The sequence below is a fragment of the Tursiops truncatus genome, chromosome 2 (assembly GCF_011762595.2).
Source record: "Tursiops truncatus isolate mTurTru1 chromosome 2, mTurTru1.mat.Y, whole genome shotgun sequence".
Lineage (NCBI taxonomy): Eukaryota > Metazoa > Chordata > Mammalia > Artiodactyla > Delphinidae > Tursiops > Tursiops truncatus.
Window position 1 is genome coordinate 159,004,136 of NC_047035.1, and position 19,203 is coordinate 159,023,338.

A 19,203-nucleotide genomic window follows, 5' to 3' on the forward strand; every position below is an offset into this window, starting at 1 on the left:
CTACATAACAAAATAAGCCAGGGGTCTAGGCCCTAGAAGTGATGGTCACGGTGGCTTCCCTCATTCCAGAGGAAGGGCTGTGGTAGGTGGCCAGCAGCACTTGTTTAAGCAGAACAGAGGAAGGCTGCAAAGCATTCAAGGCAGGAAGGGGCAATAAATACTACCCGCAGCTGGAACGGCAGGAGACCTTGAGGTGAGCAGAACGTAATCGCTCAAAGTGGAATTCGGCCCGGGCCTCCACCAAGGGACACAGCCAAGACCTCTGTCTCATCTCCTCCCAGCGATGAGAAAGTGAGATGTGTAATTCCTTTCTGGAGGTGGGATTTGCTTTTCATGATACGTTCTGATCTCTGTTGCAGGCTTTGAGTCTGATAACCAAGGGTCCCAAAATAGATCCTTGAGAAAAAAGTTAAAAATCCAAAGGCCTGCACAGAGTGATGTGCAGGCGTTGGTGATCTGGGTTGTATGTAAATCCACAACCCGTTTAACAGAGGAGGACCTAGCTAGGGAGACTTGGTTTTCTTATAAGGCGTGAATAAGTGCTCTGGGTAGTCTGCCCCTGTGGAAAACAGAATAATGCTAATAATTTGCATTTATGTAATACCCCTTGGCTTGTGGATCTATAAGCACTTTGCAAACATTAATTAATTCTCTAAACCCCCTGTGAGCCAGGGGTGCCTTCGGTAGCTAATCACGAAGCAGGGGCCAGAGATTCTTGCCGGAGTGGAGATCCAAGTTAGTCGAACACTGCAGGCCTTGGGAGCCAAGGAAGTTGCATGGAATTTTTATGAGAAAGAACCACAAAGGTAGAATGTGTGGGAAATACACCTGGATTTTATGACCAGGTTGAATGAAGGTCTATCCACTAAGAATTTAGTTTCTCTCCTGTGATTCCAGGCGTTTGTCATGCAGTGTGCTGGGTGACTCTTTTGCCTCTCGCTGTTCCCTCTTCATTATGAAAGCTCTGCTTGTACTTGGTCTGAAACCCCAGAGATCTGGGTTCAGTTCACCTCTGCCCAGTATAGGAGGACGGGTAGCAACTGGGCCATACTGGAAATCAGTATTTCCTTAGCGGTTTTAATAGTCAATTCAGAGACTCATTCATTCATTGATTTATTCCCTCAATCACTGCTTTATTTGGCAAACACAAGTTTTTGAATTTTCACTTCCTGTTAGACATTGGATTTATCCCCAAGGACTTAACTATGAGGAAAGCAATTCCTGCCTCATGGTCTACTGGCTCCGTGCTATTTTCTTTATTCTCCCCATGTCAGGTGAGTATTTTCGTTTCCCTAGCTTGCTTATCTGACAGAGCCTTAGGATCATTGAAATGTTTTTGCAATTTGGATGTAATTTACCAATAAACATTATGGAGTTGAATTTCTTATGAGAAAGACACACTTTGCATGGAAGATAGCAATGGTGTGGCATAAAAGATCCCATTTACTTGTGTAGTGAAATCTCACTTATTCTAGCCTCTTGGAAAGAGTGTTGGAAATTGTGAAGTTCAAGTTTTAACTTGTTTTTTAAAGAAATATAATATTTTTTAAAAAGAAGTGCATCAATAGTTTGAAGCTAGGTCAACAAAGTGTTGCTTATTAGGGGGACTGGGAGTTTGCTTGTACTGAATAGACAAGGTTTGTTCGTGAGCTTCTGGCCTGCATCACCTGGAGCAGATGGGTACTTTTTTTTTTTTTTTTTTTTTTTTTTTTTTTGCAGTACGTGGGCCTCTCACTGTTGTGGCCTCTCCCGTTGTGGAGCACAGGCTCTGGACGTGCAGGCTCAGCAGCCATGGCTCACAGGCCCAGCCGCTCTGCGGCATGTGGGATCTTCCTGGACCGGGGCACGAACCCATGTCCCCTGCCTCGGCAGGCGGACTCTCAACCATTGCACCACCAGGGAAGCCCAGATGGGTACTTTTGAAGTGCTTTTTCTTTTTTTTTTTTATTGACTTTTTTTTTTTTACTGGAGTATAGTTGCTTTACAATGTTGTGTTAGTTTATACTGTACAGCAAAGTGAATCAGCTATACGTACACATATACCCCCTCTCTTTTAGATTTCCTTCCCATTTAGGTCAAGGCAGAGAGCACTGAGTAGAGTTCCCTGTGCTATACAGTAGGTTCTCATTAGTTATCTATTTTATATGTAGTATCAATATATTGGGAGATGTCAATCCCCATCTCCCAATTCATCCTACCCACCCCCTTCCCCCTTGGTATCCATACGTGGGTTCTCTACGTCTGTGCTTGAGAGCTGGTTATAGCAGTTGTTTCCTATGATAGATTCCCATTGTGTTTGATTTTTTAAAAATACAAGTAATTGCACAACAACTCTTTATAGATTAGTGCACAAGCCAACCTCAGTCTGGCTCTCTTCCCAACTTATAAGAGCGAGCGATATATGAATTGCTGAAATAGATCCTGTGTTCACACACGTGTATATCTGTACCGTGGTGCAAATCAGATGAAATGGTTAAATCATTGTGGGAGAGCTAAATCATGTTTATGTTACTTTCAAGTTAGCTAGCATATAAGGAGAGATCTATTTGGGGGAAAAATGTATATTTTTTTTCAAGTACTTTTGAGCTCTAGGAAAAAGGATGAGGTTATGCTATTGCTCCCAAAGTCTTTGCTGAGCTGGCTGCCAAGACAGTGAAACAGGCGTGGACTGAGGAAGAAGAGAGCTCTGTTCGGTGTGTGTAAAAGATCAAACAGGCCCGGACTCCTCCAAGAAAGACGCACAGTTTCTTTCAGGATGTTGCCAGCTGGTTTTGCTGTGCAGTGGTGTTAAGCTTTACGGATTGAAAACATCTGGCTTTTCACCAGCCGTGTGTACTCAGAAGGAGAGCAGTGTTAGCCGAAGTAAATTCACCAAATTCTTATCTGACACATTTAGTTGACCCTGATATGATAAGTTGGGGCCATTTCTGAGGATGAATCATGTTTCCAGCTGTGCAACTTTTCCCTTCGATCCTTCCCCTGCCTTTGGAAGAATCTGGGTTTTAAACTTTGGAGCTATGCCTTTATTGGGGGCTTTCAAATGCAACTGTCAGGTCAGTAGCCATGTCTGAAAGTACCAATGTGAGTTGCATAGAGGTCAAACAATGTTTCCTGTAGGGACGTCCTGAATTATGAAGCTGCAAAGCAATGACACGTAACCAGGTGTCAGCAGGTTTCAGGAAGATGGCTTGTTACCTATGGCTGTTAAGATTTCTGGTGTTAACTGATTTTGGAGAAAAGAAAGCAAATTTGTAGATAGTAGAAAAGTTTGTATGTATCTACCAGACACATACTGGGAAACAAGAACAAATTATAGTGATGGGACTCTTGGTTGTGTTTACCTTCTGAAAGCATCCTTTATGGCTTGGAGGCCCTTTCCTTCTTCAGCATTTTACAGAAGTGGTGGGGAGATGTTGAGGCCGAAACTTCCTCTAAGTCTCTCTCCTAATTTTAGCATGTGAATGTGTTTTAACTTGCAAAATGGACATTATACAGGTTTGTATTTTTGAACAGCGATCCACACACCAAATGTTGGTTAATTGGATCACAGCTTCCTACTGAGTTAAGGCTTCAGAGCTGACTGATCCATGTTTATAATTGGTCTGCCCTTGTCGTTGGTCTTGGCACTTTAGCTTTAAGTGTCTCCAGAAGTTAATGACCTGTTAAAACAAAATCCACTAGAGAAAGTTCTTAAAAGGAGACTGGTCAAGCCAGGAATATTTATATTGTGTCAGCAGTAATTTTGCACACCTATTGTGTGCCAGGCGTGTATCCGCACAATAATCCCATCAAGATGGTAGCAATTATCTTCATTTTACATTGAGGCTCAGAGAGGTGAAGTAGCTGGCCCCAGGTCACACAGCTAGTAAGTTCCTGTGTTAGTTGCCTCCCTGGTGACCAAAAATATGTTGGAGTTTAGGTAATCATCTTGGATTACTTAGCCTAGCCCCTTTTCCAATTTTAAAGAGCTCAGAAGATGAAAAGGAAGCCCTTGAGTATGCAGGGTGAGTACCAAGCACTGAGCTGAATACTCTTCCCCTTGCTAATGAGGCTTTTCTTGTTCCACAGGCACATTTCTTGTTGCCCCAGGGCCTTTGCACTTGCTCTTTCGACTATGTGTAATTCTGTTTCCCCAGATCACCATGTAACATAGATGTACTTTTCTCCTTCTTGGAGAGCCCATCGGACCACACTGCCTCAACAAAACTTCAGCTCAAACCACTCCAGAGCCTGTACTCCCTGTGGATGCTGAGAACTGGCTTCTCCTGTTTCTCTAGGTTATTGGCATTCTGTGCTAGTAAGGAGTTTTAGCCACAGACTGGCCTAAGCATACCTGCCCCCACTGCACACATACCCATTCTTCTTTTTAACATGTTCCTAAAGGAAGCAGTTAAGAAACAGGCTCTATTAAAAATATGGCATTGTTCTGTTTGGTGGATATAGTGATTCTTTTCATTGATTTTCATCCTGGACTTCATTTTCGCTATTCATAAGCCTGAATATGTGTTTTGTGTAGGTTTGCTGGATTAGAATCAGATAACAACTGGAAGATAATTTCATTGAGGACAGATGTAGCCAAGCATGTGGTATTCGCATGAGTTATATGGAGAAAGTCAAGTCACGTTAGGAACAAATGAGTTCTGAGTTTCTTTTGAGTCTGGGGACATTTATTTATCTTGGATTGTTACAGAGCTTTTCTGGACTGTTTTTCTGTAATTACCTTGATTAATATTTAAGTGGTATGTTTACATTTTGAGTTGATTTATGCGACGCTTTGCTTTTCCTCCACCGAAACACCCAGGTTTCTCACGTTACCGCATGATAGAAACCATCTCCCCACTCCAGGTCTCCAGTTGAAGGATGGCGGCACACCCACGCGGATATTCTGAAGCAGCAGTCTTCCCACAGCCGAAATGTTCCACCAGAGGGCTGCCCTTCCAGATCCCCATGCTATTTATAGATACCTCCACTCAGGGCCTCTGTGACCTGCAGTAAATTTAAAAATACACTCCCTAAACTCGGTGTGTGTGCGCGTGCCTGTGTGCACGTGCTATAAACGAATCACCTGTGTGTTACTTTTCTGTTGGAAGGGCAGGGGGAGATATTGGCGTCTCCCCCCTCCTCCACCCTGGTGTTTTCCTGGCTTTGCTCTCCCTCAGTTTCTGTGGGAGGGGGGCCTTGGGGCAGGGGCCTTGCAGAGGCCACCAGCCACTGACAGCTCCAGGAACCTGGTATCCAGTCCTGATTCCAGTGCTTTCATATCACATTCTAAAGAAATCATCTCTCATTCCATCATTAGTGAAACAGTCCTAATCATATACTGTGCTCTTGTTAAAGTTACGAAAGCACTGTGTTAGCTGACCACCATGCGGGTTATGGGAAGTGAAAATGATCATATCTGTGATCCCCCAATTGTTTTTTCCCTTCCTTCTATCCCAAAGCATTCTTTTTTGGAGCTGGCAATGTTCATCCCTTTATATACTCCAACCCCTACGCCTCAAGGTCCAGCGTTTCATGACGAATTTAGATGGAGGCAGGTCCATCCATTTCTACATGGTGATTGCAGATAATTCCATAAAAGCCACTCAGTAAGAAGGACCGGTGAGGGTTACTTTCTTTTTTTTTTTTTTTTTTTTTGCGGTACGCGGGCCTCTCACTGTTGTGGCCTCTCCTGCTGCGGAGCACAGGCTCCGGATGCGCAGGCTCAGCGGCCATGGCTCACGGGCCCAGCCGCTCCGCGGCATGTGGGATCTTCCCAAACTGGGACACGAACCCGTGTCCCCTGCATTGGCAGGCGGACTCTCAACCACTGCGCCACCAGGGAAGCCCCGAGGGTTACTTTCTTATCCCTGTTTTTCCTTAGGAGACTTTCTTACGCTAAAGGTCAGTGTTTGTGAAGCATTCTGGCTCATGGGTTTCTTTTTTCACAGAAACATGAAAACTCATTATCTTGTCTTAAAAAGAAAAAAATGTTGGCATCCACGTCTCTGTGCTCTGGTAGAAAGTGGGCTGTGGGCTGAGCTGACCTGTCCGCTGGATGCCTTGACTTTCATAATCTCTGTTTTTGCCGCTGAAATCTTAGGTTTTTCCATTTGCTAAACTTGGATGTGAATAAAGAAACCAACTTTGCTGTAGGTAATTATCTTAGAGGAGAGTTGATTGGTGACATGTTATTTTGTTAGAGAAATCTCAGCCTATTCACGATGCATCTTTTATCCCCTTGTCTCTATAAATGCACAACTTACAGAGATCTGCAACCCAAAAGGTATTGTTCTAATTAAATCATCTTGATCAAACATAAAAATTTTATATATGTTACTTTTTACAGCAAAGACAATAGAAGATACTTCTGCAGAAGTATTCTTCTGGATACTTTAGGTTATGTTTTATTACTACAATACATTCTCAGGACCAATGATAGTAGTTTGTGGAAATAACTTTATAAGGTTGGAAGCACTTGAAGACCTTAGAGTGGCCGAGGGCTGCAAGCTCCCATAGGGGAAGAGCTGCCGCAGCAGATGAAGGGGCAAGGACCAGGGAAGCGAGGACTCCCTCTTTCTGGTGTCGCTCTGTTAACTGTGAGGGCGGACGTTGCAGCATCTTGAAAGCGGCTGTGATGTTCCCCAGCCCCGTGCGGGGCTTGCTTTCACGGGAACTCCTTGATCAGGCGTTCAACTAAAACGCGGCGGCTGGAAAGCAGTGCTTGTGTTCTAATTGCCCAGTGGGCTGAGGTCTGGGGACAATAAGTGGATATCAAGGAAGGGTCAGGCTTGAAAGCTGGCGGCCCAGTGAGCAGACCAAATCGGAGAGAAGAAAGGATGACTTTTTTTTATTTAATTTATTTTGTCTAAGATAGAGGTTTTCTTAAACATTTTGAAATCTGCTTGATGAAGACTCGTCAAATTGATTTGGGGGGGGTCTTTGTCTTATTTTTTATCTTCTTCCAGGATCTGTTTGGGGGGGCGGGGAGGTGGGGGGAAGGCGCAGGTCAGAGCAGTGCCCGTCGCTCGGTTATTTCCTGCTCCCACTTAACGTCTGCGGTGCCAGAGTGCAGTGTTAAGTATTTGGTGTATTTTTAAAAGACTGCATGTCCTTCTGCTACTTTCTTGCCCTCCATATGCATATATATAATGTAATGTATATATACATATGTGTTTATACATGTTAATATACATAATGTCTATGTGTGTATATATGTATATCCGTACTAGCCTTAGATTTTAAGATCAAGACATTTATAATAAAAGCAAATGATGGCACAGATTCCTCCAACCCCAGTCCTTCTAGGAAGGATTTTTAAAGAAAAAAACCAATTTGTGCACAATTCCACATCACCTCCCACTGACAGTCTTGTACCAAGGAAGGCCCAGTGACTTCAGTTGCTTTGTCATTTAGGGTCTTATGATTGGCCGGCTTTCATCCCTATAGCGGGGCTTACCCCTTGCAAGCTTTTTTTTTCTTTTTAATTGTAGTCATTTTCGGATCTGATTGCACCAGCCTTTGCCACACCGAAGTCCCTCACCCCAGAAGTCCAGACCTTTTCCAAGGCGTCTGATGGTGTAGAGAGTGATTGGCAAGCCTAGGGTGGACTTGGGGGTGGGGTCTGCAGTGACTGGTACAGGTGGCAGGAGCTGCCCTAGAGACTAAACACAACGCCACTGGGCCCATTATTTTGGTTGGAAATAAGTAAGAAAACCTTTCCTCAGAGTGGAAACAATAAACAAATTATCCACTTCCACCATCAGCTACTTGAGGCTGTCTCTCAATAAACAAGTGGATTTTCTGCTAACAAACACTTTTACGAATTTAATCTCCAGTGCTCTGCTGCCCTTCCCCCCATTTAATTTATGCCCACTAAAATTTTTCCTAATAACATTACACATTAGTGATACTGTCCCGATTTTTGCATCCTCATGGCTTAGAAGTCTGTGACTGTCATTTAATTGCCAGACACTTTTTTTTAATTGGAATTAAAATTAAATTGATTCAACTCTTTTATATTTTCTTGAATCTAATAAATCAGGAAAGGGAAGTGGCAGCTCCGGCAGTCCACATGCAGACAAGCCCCAGTCACTTTAGGAGCATGGTGACAACCTCCTGTTTTATAATAACCTCTTATTTTAAAATCATGTCCAAGAGATGACTTTGAGTCCCAAAATATGAAATAAAAGTTTAGAGAAGTGTATTTGTTGAATATTTGAATAAGAGAATTACCTTCTCTTTATCTATTTGTGGGTTGTTTTCAATCACCCTTGTATGAAGGATGCTCAGCAACTAAAGTCACTATTTGAAAATTATCTTAATACAGTGAGAGGAAAAGAGTGGCGTAAGTATAAAAAATGTAGTATAAGAACTTAAACACCTCTTCTCTGTTTAGCAGTATAAGGGGATTTGAATGAACTGACACATGGGGATTTAACACTTACATTGTGAATATAATTTTGCTTTAAAACTCTCAATCACTCCATAAAATTGATTGTTTTAAATTCCCTTTCTTATATCTCCTGTATTCTTCACTCTGTATTACCTTCTAATACAAGGGAAAGTAGTAGCTTTATTAGACTTTTTAAAATCCAGAATGTTCATTTATTAGAAACTGTCTGATACTTGAACATCTAAATAAAATACCCCATTGCTTGTCTGAGGAATATTTTTCCCCAAATGGAAATTTATTTTATGTGATTGTGCTGATGAAATTGCTTAGTACACTTTTTGAATCAAAAATTCATGGAGACCATTTAAATGTGCAAGTTTACGATCAAGTCTCTGGGGCCCTGGCACTGGCATATGGAAGCGTATTTAAGTTTATTTTTAATTTCCTTTATGGCTGGCATGGTTTCTTTGGGTTCACACACACACACACACACACACACACACACTAGCAGAATGCATAAACAGGGCTTTTCCAAGTTATCAAGGCAATTTTCTGAATGAGCTGCAACACTGAAATTAATATCTTTCTGTAGAGTCATCAGGACAAAAGCCCGTCATCTGCCAGCACTGCCTGATGCTTAACTCACTGTGACATTAATGTGGGTCCTGTGTATAGAAGGAAGTGTGATCAGGGGAAACAGGCGATTCCTTTAGCCTGCGTGCAGTTAAATCCCATTATGGTACCTATTCCGTCTTAATTAGTTCTCATCATATAATGTGATGTGGCCAGATTGATCCCATTAATAATGATGATGCTGTAATAACTTGGCCATTATAGGTCCTAGGAACTCCAAGTGTCAAATGAAGCATTTGTATTATTTTAAAAATACAATGAATTTTAAATTAATTTTGAAGTGATTTTGTATTATAAATAAAACACAATCCTTGAAGTTTAACAAATGCTGTTCTTTCCTGCGATAACTAAAAAAGGCAGCTCTCCCTTATCAGTTATTCTTTTTTCTCAATGAAACTGTATGTAGAAACTTAGTATATAAAACTAATCAAAGCAATCGTATTTTATTAACATAAACTTTGTTTTAAGGTCAAAGGTATTACGTTTATTTATTCTTGATGTAAGTCATTGAGAATTTTGAGTCACCTCTACAGAATCTTAGAATTCTGAGAAATATTTTTTGGAAAGCGTCCGCTTACTGGCTGGAATCCACACTCTTTGATTTGATGATTTTCTTACTTTCGCCACAACCTAAATTTCTACCTGATGTGTCCCTCTTGCACCAGCCAGACAGGTGAGCATCAGGGTTCCAGGACTGCACACCCTCAGTCTGGAATGCTTTTCCCTCCTCGTTCTTTCCACATTTTTCCTGACCTTCAAGAATAACTCAGAACCTTCTTTCTTGTAATTCGTACCATTTCATGACATCTCTTGCATTAATATCCTTGGCTCTGTAAAGCTGCTTAACTGCTTACATGTATGTATCTCGTCTTCCCACCTAGATTACAAACTTCCACAGTTCAAAAATAAGAAGAAAAATTAGCACTGTTCCCATCTCAGCCTAGCATTGTGCTGTGCATATAGTTGCTGTTCAGCTGATACTTGAAGGGTGAATTTGATAGTCGTATCTTCGAAAAGTCCATTTTGAACAGTCCTACTCAAATAGATAGCACTTAAGTTTATTTCCGTTTGGCCGTGTGTAAGTTGGGGTACATTTTCCTCGAGAGCATCATTATGCTTCAGGACCCATACTTGGGTCAGCCACCCAACCAGCACAAAGGACATTGTTTCCATGACCAAGAGGCCAACCGTGTAACATGTTGGAAGGAGGAAATGCTTCCTATACCTGCCCGAAGGATGGGAGGCTGTGGCCTTGGGGCCTCAGCTGCAGAAGAACTCAGAGCAGGGATGGGAGCCCATAGCTAGGACTCTGAGGGCCACTCTGAGGGCTGCCCTTCTTCACTTGCTGTAAGAAGAGGACCTTTCTTGGAGCCCAGGTGCTCTCACGTGGAAAATGAAGGGCAGTGACTGGGTGGCTCCTTCAGTGGCAGGGTGTGTGCATGGGTTTTCCAGAATCTGGGATGACCTCGCCCAGATTCTGGATCTGCATCTCCAAGATGCAGTCAGGTCTCCAGATCTGGACCTACATCTCCAAGATGCAGTCAGATAGCATGGTTTGGAAGTTGGAGGGCTTGCTAAGTCCTTTTCCTAGCGTTGCCATTGTGGTGGGATACTCAGAAAGCTTCTTCTCTTCTTTCGTTTACCTGAGAGGAGAAAGGTAGCATTCTTCATCTTAACAAGGTTCCTGTAAAGCTGCATGTATGAAAAGTGGGCCCATTCACCCCCTAGGGGAGGAAAGAAGGTACACGTTTTTCATCAAACCTTGTGTGCAAGTAGCGAATGTTTTCTCAGAGCATGTGTGTTTCCTTACCCAGCTCCAACCTCAGCCTCTGCCCTCAGCCCCTCCCTCCAGGTGACAAGTGGAATCAGCGTTATTGCATACTGAGCAGCATGAATTCTGACATTGTATAGAAACGGCTATGGCTGTTGGTACAACCTTGTAAAATTATCAGCTGAGATTTACCAGGACCCTGTAATATGGTTATAGAGGACGTGCAGGTGGTTTCGTGGTCAACTCAGAAAGCATGCTGAGGGTTCTGGACAATTCTGGAAGGAAGGAGACAGTCCACACCCTCACAGAGGTTAAAATCTAGTTGTGAAAATAAGGCGTCCATATGTGCAAAACTCAGGCGTGCAAAAGACCAGCCGATGTCTTAGTAATTAGTCATGTGGTAAACAAAAAGTGCTTGAATTCAAAACAGGCCGTCTCTCCGATGTCCGAAGTGATTTGGAAGATTTTGTGAAAGAATTCCCCATCGGATTAGGATGTAAAGTGGTAGCAGAGCTGGTAATGAGGAATATTTACTGTTTCTTATTTGTTTTCTCATTGTTCGTGTGTCATAATGAATACATTGCTTCTAATCAGTGAATATTGTTATGTAAATTTCAGAGCAATTATCTATACCTTTTTAGCAGGGTATTTTAATTCTCATTTATGTAATTTTGCTTGTTGTTTTTTTTTTTTTTTTTTGTCACCAAACAAGTAGGAATCTCAGGCAGCCCCGAGATCTGTAAACATGGTATTAAATGACTTATGTGACGAGCAGCGTGGGTGGTTACATCCTTGCTGCTCTAATGGGGTCCATGGACCAGTGGCATTAGCATTACCTGGGAGCTTGTTAGAAATGCAGAATTTCAGGCCCTACCTGAGACCTGCTGAATCAGAGTCTGAATTTTCACAAGGTTCCCGAGTAACACACATACAGTTTACTCAGTTCCATTCTCACCGATTCTGTGGGAGCTTTTTACAACATTGTGAAGGTGGGTGCTTCTCCATATACATATAATCACTATATGTGTAGTTTTCCCTGAGCATATGACACATCATTGAAAAGAATGAAGTTTTAGAGTCTTCTGGATGACTGATTTCTGGCTATAGTTAAAAGTTAAGTGAGTACCTAAACTATTTCCCCAGCACTTGAAATTTTTCAAAACTCAAACCATCCTTTGGAAAACATTGTTTTCCCTTTTATATCTGAGTCCACATGAATTCAATTTTTGTGGGAAATTTAAGCCACATGTGTCTGATTCATTGGCACTTAACCCTTGAGAAGGTTGTGTTACAACAGCAATTGCCTGTCCAAAAAAATCTCAGTCTTGGAGTAAATCCTTTGTAAGGGCAGAGAGAAATGGGGAAAAGTCACTGGAAAGACCCCGGAGAAGTTGGGGTTTGGGTTCCAGGCTCTGAGCCTGGAGACAGATCTGTGCACCCTCCCTGTGTGGACAGCTTCTGTTTCACACATCCTTGGTGGGGTGACGTCAGAGGATTGTACAGGCTTAGGTGCTGAGAAGGAACAGGACACGTGTAGGTCAGGCAGCCTAGCCCAAATCCATACTTTTACTAACCATACATTGACATTTCCTCTCCCTTTCTTCTACAAATTGAATTTATATCATTTTGTGAGATTTCTGTGTTTTGACCCCCCGGCAGGAACCTTATCCCTATTTCCTATTAGCGACCTCTTAGCCATGCTGACAATGTGGACAAAGGCCGCTGGGGAAGCCCCAGTGGGCGATGAACCTACAAAAAGCAACCTTGGTTACCTTTACTCTGAGTATTATAGTTTGAGCTGATGTGTACCAGAAAAATTTTAAGATGCATTAAAGCTTCTTTTTGCCTCTTGGTAAAGCTTGAGTTCTAGCTTGCCGAATCATATATTCAATGTGACACCCTTTTTTCCCCTGACTGATGGCTAGTATGTATAAACAATGTGTCCACATACGAGACTATATGTCGTGAATAAAAAGTTGAGTGTTTACAGTGGGAGAAAACAATGGTCAGTAAATCATGTTTTCTGTTTAGGCATCTCCCCTTACATTTAGCGAGTTTTGTTTAGATAAGAGGACTTGGCTGGATTACAGTTCTTAGTAGCCATTGATAAATGAAAGGGCATTTGAATTCCGTGTCTAACACATTATTCTAAGGAGCCAGCAAATACATATTCATATGACAGATGCTCTAATCAAAGCTGAAGGTCTTACTTAAATATTTTAAAAAGCAACCTTGGCTCTGGAAGGCGGAGAGAATGCTAGCTGAGATTGTGATGGTGCTTTGGCCAGATTTCCCCATGCTGTAGGCTTTCGCACAGTCGTCCTTTGTGGCAGCACCTGATACCTTCAAACATGCCCTGCCCGTTCTCTGGAAAGAAACCTTTTCTGCTCTGTTGTCAGCTGCCTGACTCTTCCTCCCGGGATCACTCCATGTCCGCCTGTGAGTCTTCCGTGTACCCTCTGCCTAGGGTCGGTGTCCACCATCTGTGCTCCCCACACATTCTGGGCTTCCCTCTGTCCTAACATGTGTCACTCTGGTGTATAATTAACTGTTTACGTGCCTGTCTTCCCCAGGGTAGTGACTCTGTGTTGCCCTGTGCCTACCACCCAGATGTGTATCTGAGTTGCTGGATGGATGAACCTGTGACCTCAATAGTGTGTGTGTGTGTGTGTGTGTGTGTGTGTGTGTGTGTGTGTGTGTGTATTTTTTGGCTGTGTTGGGTCTTCGTCGCTGCCCGCGGGCGTTCTCTAGTTGCTGTGAGCAGGGGCTACTCTTCGTTGCGCTGCACGGGCTTCTCGTTGTGGTGGCTTCTCTTGTTGCGGAGCACGGGCTCTAGGCACGCAGGCTTCAGTAGTTGTGGTGTACGGCGGTCTCAGTGGTTGTGGTGCACGGGCTTAGTTGCTCCATGGCATGTGAGATCTTCCCGGACCAGGGCTTGAACCCGTGTTCCCTGATTGGCAGGTGGATTTTTAACCACCGCACCACCAGGGAAGTCCCTTCAATAGTGTCTTAAACCAGCTCTTAAAAGCTAAACCTCTTCTAAGGATGCCGGACTTAAAATTTGAACCTGTGGATTAAGTTTGTGGAGGATTCTGCAAGCAAATCTAGTGTTGTCGGTTCACGTCATACGGAAGCTGAACCTTGGTTCTCTGCGTCTAATCTGGGCTCTTCTGGGCTGGTGACCTCTCAGATGCCCTCTCTGGGTCGTAGGTCACTGTGAAGGAATGTGGCGGCTCACTTGGACCATCAAGACTAGAGAAGGAATCCAAGCAGAAGTGGCCAAGGAGCCTTTGTTCTGTCCTTGGAAGTTAATGCTATGTGGTTTCCATTCAGTTATCCCACTCCATACCTCACTGCTCCATTCTTTTTTTTTTTTTTTTGCGGTACGTGGGCCTCTCACTGCTGTGGCCTCTCCCTTGCGGAGCACAGGCTCCGGACATGCAGGCTCAGCGGCCATGGCTCACGGGCCCAGCCACCCTGTGGCATGTGGGATCTTCCCGGACCGGGGCACGAACCCGTGTCCCCTGCATTGGCAGGCGGACTCTCAACCACTGCGCCACCAGGGAAGCCCCAGTGCTCCATTCTTTAGGTTGTTGGAAATGTATCCCAATTTTAAAGACTTTCACAGATGACATTTTCACAGTTTCCTTCTCTAACCTCTTCCATTATTCACTTAATAAGTCTCACTGCCGGAAATGTATTCTCTTGTTCTAATCTAAATCCCTCAATGCCCGTTGTCCTCCATTCAGTCCCCAGCAGAGAGGTGGAAGCATCTGGCCACCTCCAAGTGGTCTTCCCTGGCCATCCCTTGGATCGTGTATCATCTCCTTAGGATTTCCAAAAGTTTCTCATTATATTTGTGAGTAAAAACAAAACTTGAACTTTCAGCTCCAAGTTTATCACCAGAATATGCAACTTGCTTTGTCGTCTCCTGCTCTCCTATGAGTCTTCTCCCAGGCTATTTTCCTGTCTCCTTTTGTCACCATCTCGGGACACCAAACTTATTCCTGTGCTCTGTCCTGCGTCTGGTCTTGCCCTGCAATTGTAAGCTTCTAGAAAGCAAAGATTGCATGCCTCCTCTTTGTGTTTCCTGCTACACATAGTACGTTGAAATTGAATTTGCAGCAGCTGTTCCTTTCTTTGACATGCGTGGCATCAGTTCGTCAGAAGTTAATTACAAAATGTAGCTGGCAAACTTAATTCCTACTCACAGGGAAAAGTCTGTATAGAGAAGAGGCATTTTAGAAAAAGAAGTTCAGCACCAAAATTCAATGTGAAAAGTGCAATGTGGAACAGATAAGATTCTGTGGTATGCGTTTCAGAATTCTTTGTTTGTCAACAAGGCAGCAGACATTTCTAGACAGCATTAAAGCGTATTCCATTAAGTGTATTTCCACGGTGCAATCCAATATAGAAAGTGGATTTGTCGGTATTATGGATAATTAGGATACCAGTAACACCAATAATTACTGTGAAAGGATTTTGTATGGCATAATTAATGCCCTCAAACTATTAGAAATTCTTGGATGAAAGAAGTGGGAGTTTTGGTATCGAAAAGACAAAAGCAAACCGTGTTTGAAATATGTTACCGAACATCAGGTTTTGTGAGCACAGGTTGGCAAAACATCAGGACACAGCTGTTGATTATAGATGCTCTTTTTAGTAACTACCTCAGGGAGAGCCCGTCAGGACAATCAGAGCAAAGCACATCACCCTTGCAATGACTTACCAAATCCTATGCCTGTCCTGGAGATCTCCCCCCATCGCTCAGAAAAGTATTTGGCTAAATGGACCACATAGCAGTGTGTGGGCTTGAATATCTAACATCAACACCAAGCTTTGGCAAGATGCGTTGGCATAGCCCAAAAACATGCTCTCGGTTCTCTGGATTAAAGAAAAAAATAAAAAAATTAGAAACTCATTTTAAAATGAGTGTTTACTAACACATCTTTTATGCTAACGTAATTTTGCAGAAAAAGCCCACCATTTTAAGTAAAAGTGTACATCAAGGGAATTAACTACTAAGCTTTCATACCAAATACAAAGATATTACTAAATAACTATTTCTGAAACACAGTGTATAGTCTATCATGTATTAAATTATTAACATTTCTATTGGAGGAGGCATTTTTCATAAAATATTTAAGCTACAGATCTCAGAGCTATATTTTGGCAACTAATACCAAAGCTATAAAATGAAGATAGCTCACATGTTACAGTTCTGTCAAATATTCAGCCTTTTCATTAAGGAGAAAAGAAGAAAAGAAAAACCGAACACCAAGCCATTACTAGTGACGTGACCTTTGCTCCAAAAGATCAATGTTTCAACATCATACTCCTGCACCCCTGGGAGCGGTGAAGGCCAGAGGGCAGCCCTTTCTGTTGATGGTGGTACATGATTTTAGGACACAGGGTCAGTGGATATGTCAGTACCAAGAGTCTATTATTGTACCAAAGGACACAAATGTGTAGCTATTAAAATAATTAAATTAGAAAACAAATTAGAAATTCATGTCTTATAAAACTACCTTCCATTACTAGAGTAGAAACATGTCAAGCATAAACAAGTTATTCTGTTTGAAATTGACAGAATACGTTTAGAAGATATCACAGATACATTACCCTTAAGGAAGACACTTTTCTGTTTTCCTTAGTTCTGCTCTCTCTGTGCTTGCTATTTTTTTTCATTTCAAAAGGTGTTCTTTTTTCCATTTACCCGAATATTGCTTTTTTCCATTTTCTACTACTAACCATAGGAGTAGTTTCTCGACTTGAGAGGTTTTTTGTTTTGTTTTTTTTAAATATTTCCTTAAAGAATGAAGAAGTCTTTTCACTTATGGAGCACCTTTTCTTGAAAATGCTCAGTACTTCTCCTAGTATGGAGTGTATAGTGAAAAGGCTTTCCTGGGAGCCTAACTGTGCGTGACACGGCACGCATTCAGGCGCTACAGCCCATCACACCAACATGCACGTGCTGGTGGAAGCCAACAACGGTGGTGGACTTTCTCAGTGACCCTAAGGTGCTCAGTGTAATTTTGCGCTAAGGATACTCTATCATCGTCAGACTTTGGGTAAGTAAGATCTGGATGAATAATTGTTAGTGAACAATATTTAATATGCCTCCGTGGAAAAATGGGAGCTTTCTGTAGCCAAGCTCAGCTCCTCCCCTGCCTGAGGTTGCTGCCTCAGACAGATGTAGCCCGCCAGCAGCCGACGTGAAGGCGGCAGAAAAACTGAGCTGACACCGCAGCAGGTGTGACTCTTTAGCGGCGACCAGGTTTGTATCATCGCTGCCCAGACAAATTGGCCAGGCTTATCTTATTTGTTCTCACAAATCACTCTTTTAATTGGCATGATAGTTTTTTTTTTTTGCAAATAGTGACCCCAACATAGTGCATTGTTTCAGATGGAATGTTCAGAATGTTGATACTGAATTATAGCAGCCACCCTTCCTTAACTAGAAATGGAGGGAAACACAGGTCCCAAAGATCTTCAAGGTTTACTTTTAGTTTATGATTTTAAACTTCCAGTTACAAGATAAATAAGCTCTGGGGATGTAATGTACAATCTGATCTGTATAAAAGTTGTGAACAGAGTCAACCCTAAGAGTTCTCATCACAAGGGAAAATCTTTTGATTTTTTTTTTCCTTTTTTTCTTTCTTTTCATTGTGTCTGTATGAGAAGATGGATGTTTGCTGAACCTATTGTGGTAATCATCTCACAATATATATAAGGCAGACCACCATGCTGTGTCCCTTAAACTTATACAGTGATGTATGTCAATTGTTTCTCAATAAATCTGGGGAAAAATTAAAAGAAGTGTTTAAGGAGAATTATAGGTTAGGTATTGTGTGTGTGTGTGTGTGTGTGTGTGTGTGTGTTGTGGCTGTGTTTATCCAGTGTTCTGTGACTGTTCTCTCTTCTAGAGGGCTGAAGAGGCCTCAAGCTCCCATACATTGTCTCAGAGTATTTGAGACTTTCTGAGCTCTCTTTAATGCAAGTGAAATTTCTGGTCTTTCCATTCATTAAGGTCAAAATAGAATTTTTCCTTGAGACTCAGGAGAAGAATTAACATCCACCAGTACTTCTTAAGAAAGAACATAGTCCATACTTTGGAAAACACCAAGCGTTATTACTAAATTTAACTTTGTTTTCCAATTAATTTTACCCAATAGAGCAACTGTTTTTCATAGCTTAATGTTTTATCAGCAATAAAGTAAAATCCCTTATTCCTACTTCATGTCTTTGAGTGTAGCTCATTGAATTTGTGGGAGGGATTAGGGAAAGAAATTTTAAAATGGCTGATTTTAAAGACAGAATATAGGGATAATAGAAGGAAGGGAAGCTCTGGGGAGAAAGATTTCATTTTTGTATGGTTATCCCTGGGTACCCATGAGGGATTGGTTCCAGGACCCACCACTACAGATACCATAATCCACAGATGTTTAAGTCCCTGACATAAAATGGCATAGTGTTTGCATATAACCTATGAACATCCTCTGTGTACTTTAAATCAAGTCTAGATGACTTATAATACCCAGTACCATATTAATGCTATGTAAATAGTTGCCTGTGCATAGCAAATTCAAGTTTTGGTTTTCAGAATGTTGTGGAATTTTTTTTTTCCAATTTTTTTTGATCCTCAGTTGGTTGAGTCCGCGGACATGGATACGGAGGGCCGACTATGTGTAACAGGTTCGAAATGTTGTCAGCATATGCGGGTGAGACGCCAGCAAGCAGGCAGTTCATTAGAATAATGGATGTGGGTTTTAGGAGAGAGGTCAGAGCTTCATGGAATGCATGGGCCAGCCTGTGGATGCAGCAAATAAAGATAAAAGATGAGTAATAGGGACTTCCCTGGCGGTCCAGTGGTTAAGATGCTATGCTCCCAATGCAGGGGGCACGAGTTCGATCCCTGGTCGGGGAACTAAGGCTGCACGGCACGGCCAAAATAATTATTTAATTTTAAAAAGAGATGAGTAATAATTTCCTCAACAAATATGGGGAATTCATGTTTTTGCCAAAGGAAGGGAGTCAGCAGCGTCAAATTTTGCAAGAAACAAGCCCCCAAAGAGCCCACTCGCTGCCGTAACTATTAGAATGTCATGTGAGGATGCAGTGGGCACGGCCGAAGCCAACCCGCTGGGCGCTGAGAAGACAGTGTGAAGTGAGGGAGTGGGGGGTAAGTGGCTCTTGGGCAACGCTGGGCACGAAAGGGTAGAGAGGGAACTGGGCACCTATAACAATTGAATAGGAAGGTCAAGGAAACGCTATTAAGCTGAGTTAAAGCAACCAGCAACGAAGGAGGCATTGATGATGCAAGAGGAAAATAACTCAGGTAGGGACGTCCTAATTGCTCATCCAGAATGAGCAGGGGTGGAGAGGGCAGTGTGCTGGCAGGTGGGTGGAGGAGGGTATAAAATAG

At 42.5% G+C, this 19,203-nt stretch overlaps 1 protein-coding gene across 18 annotated transcripts in view; it reads left to right on the plus strand.

Moving 5' to 3' along the window:
- PARD3 (par-3 family cell polarity regulator) overlaps positions 1 to 19,203 on the plus strand; it is a 676,268-nt gene that overhangs the window by 564,892 nt on the left and 92,173 nt on the right. The window contains exon 23 of one of the 18 annotated variants that reach the window (XM_019933352.3): positions 4,846 to 4,975. The exons of the other annotated variants lie outside the window; for them this stretch is intronic. Within the exon in view, the coding sequence (XP_019788911.2) occupies positions 4,846 to 4,960 (115 nt within the window). The 3' untranslated portion in view covers positions 4,961 to 4,975. Of the gene's footprint in view, positions 1 to 4,845; positions 4,976 to 19,203 lie in introns of those variants that run through there. 18 annotated transcript variants of the gene reach the window in all.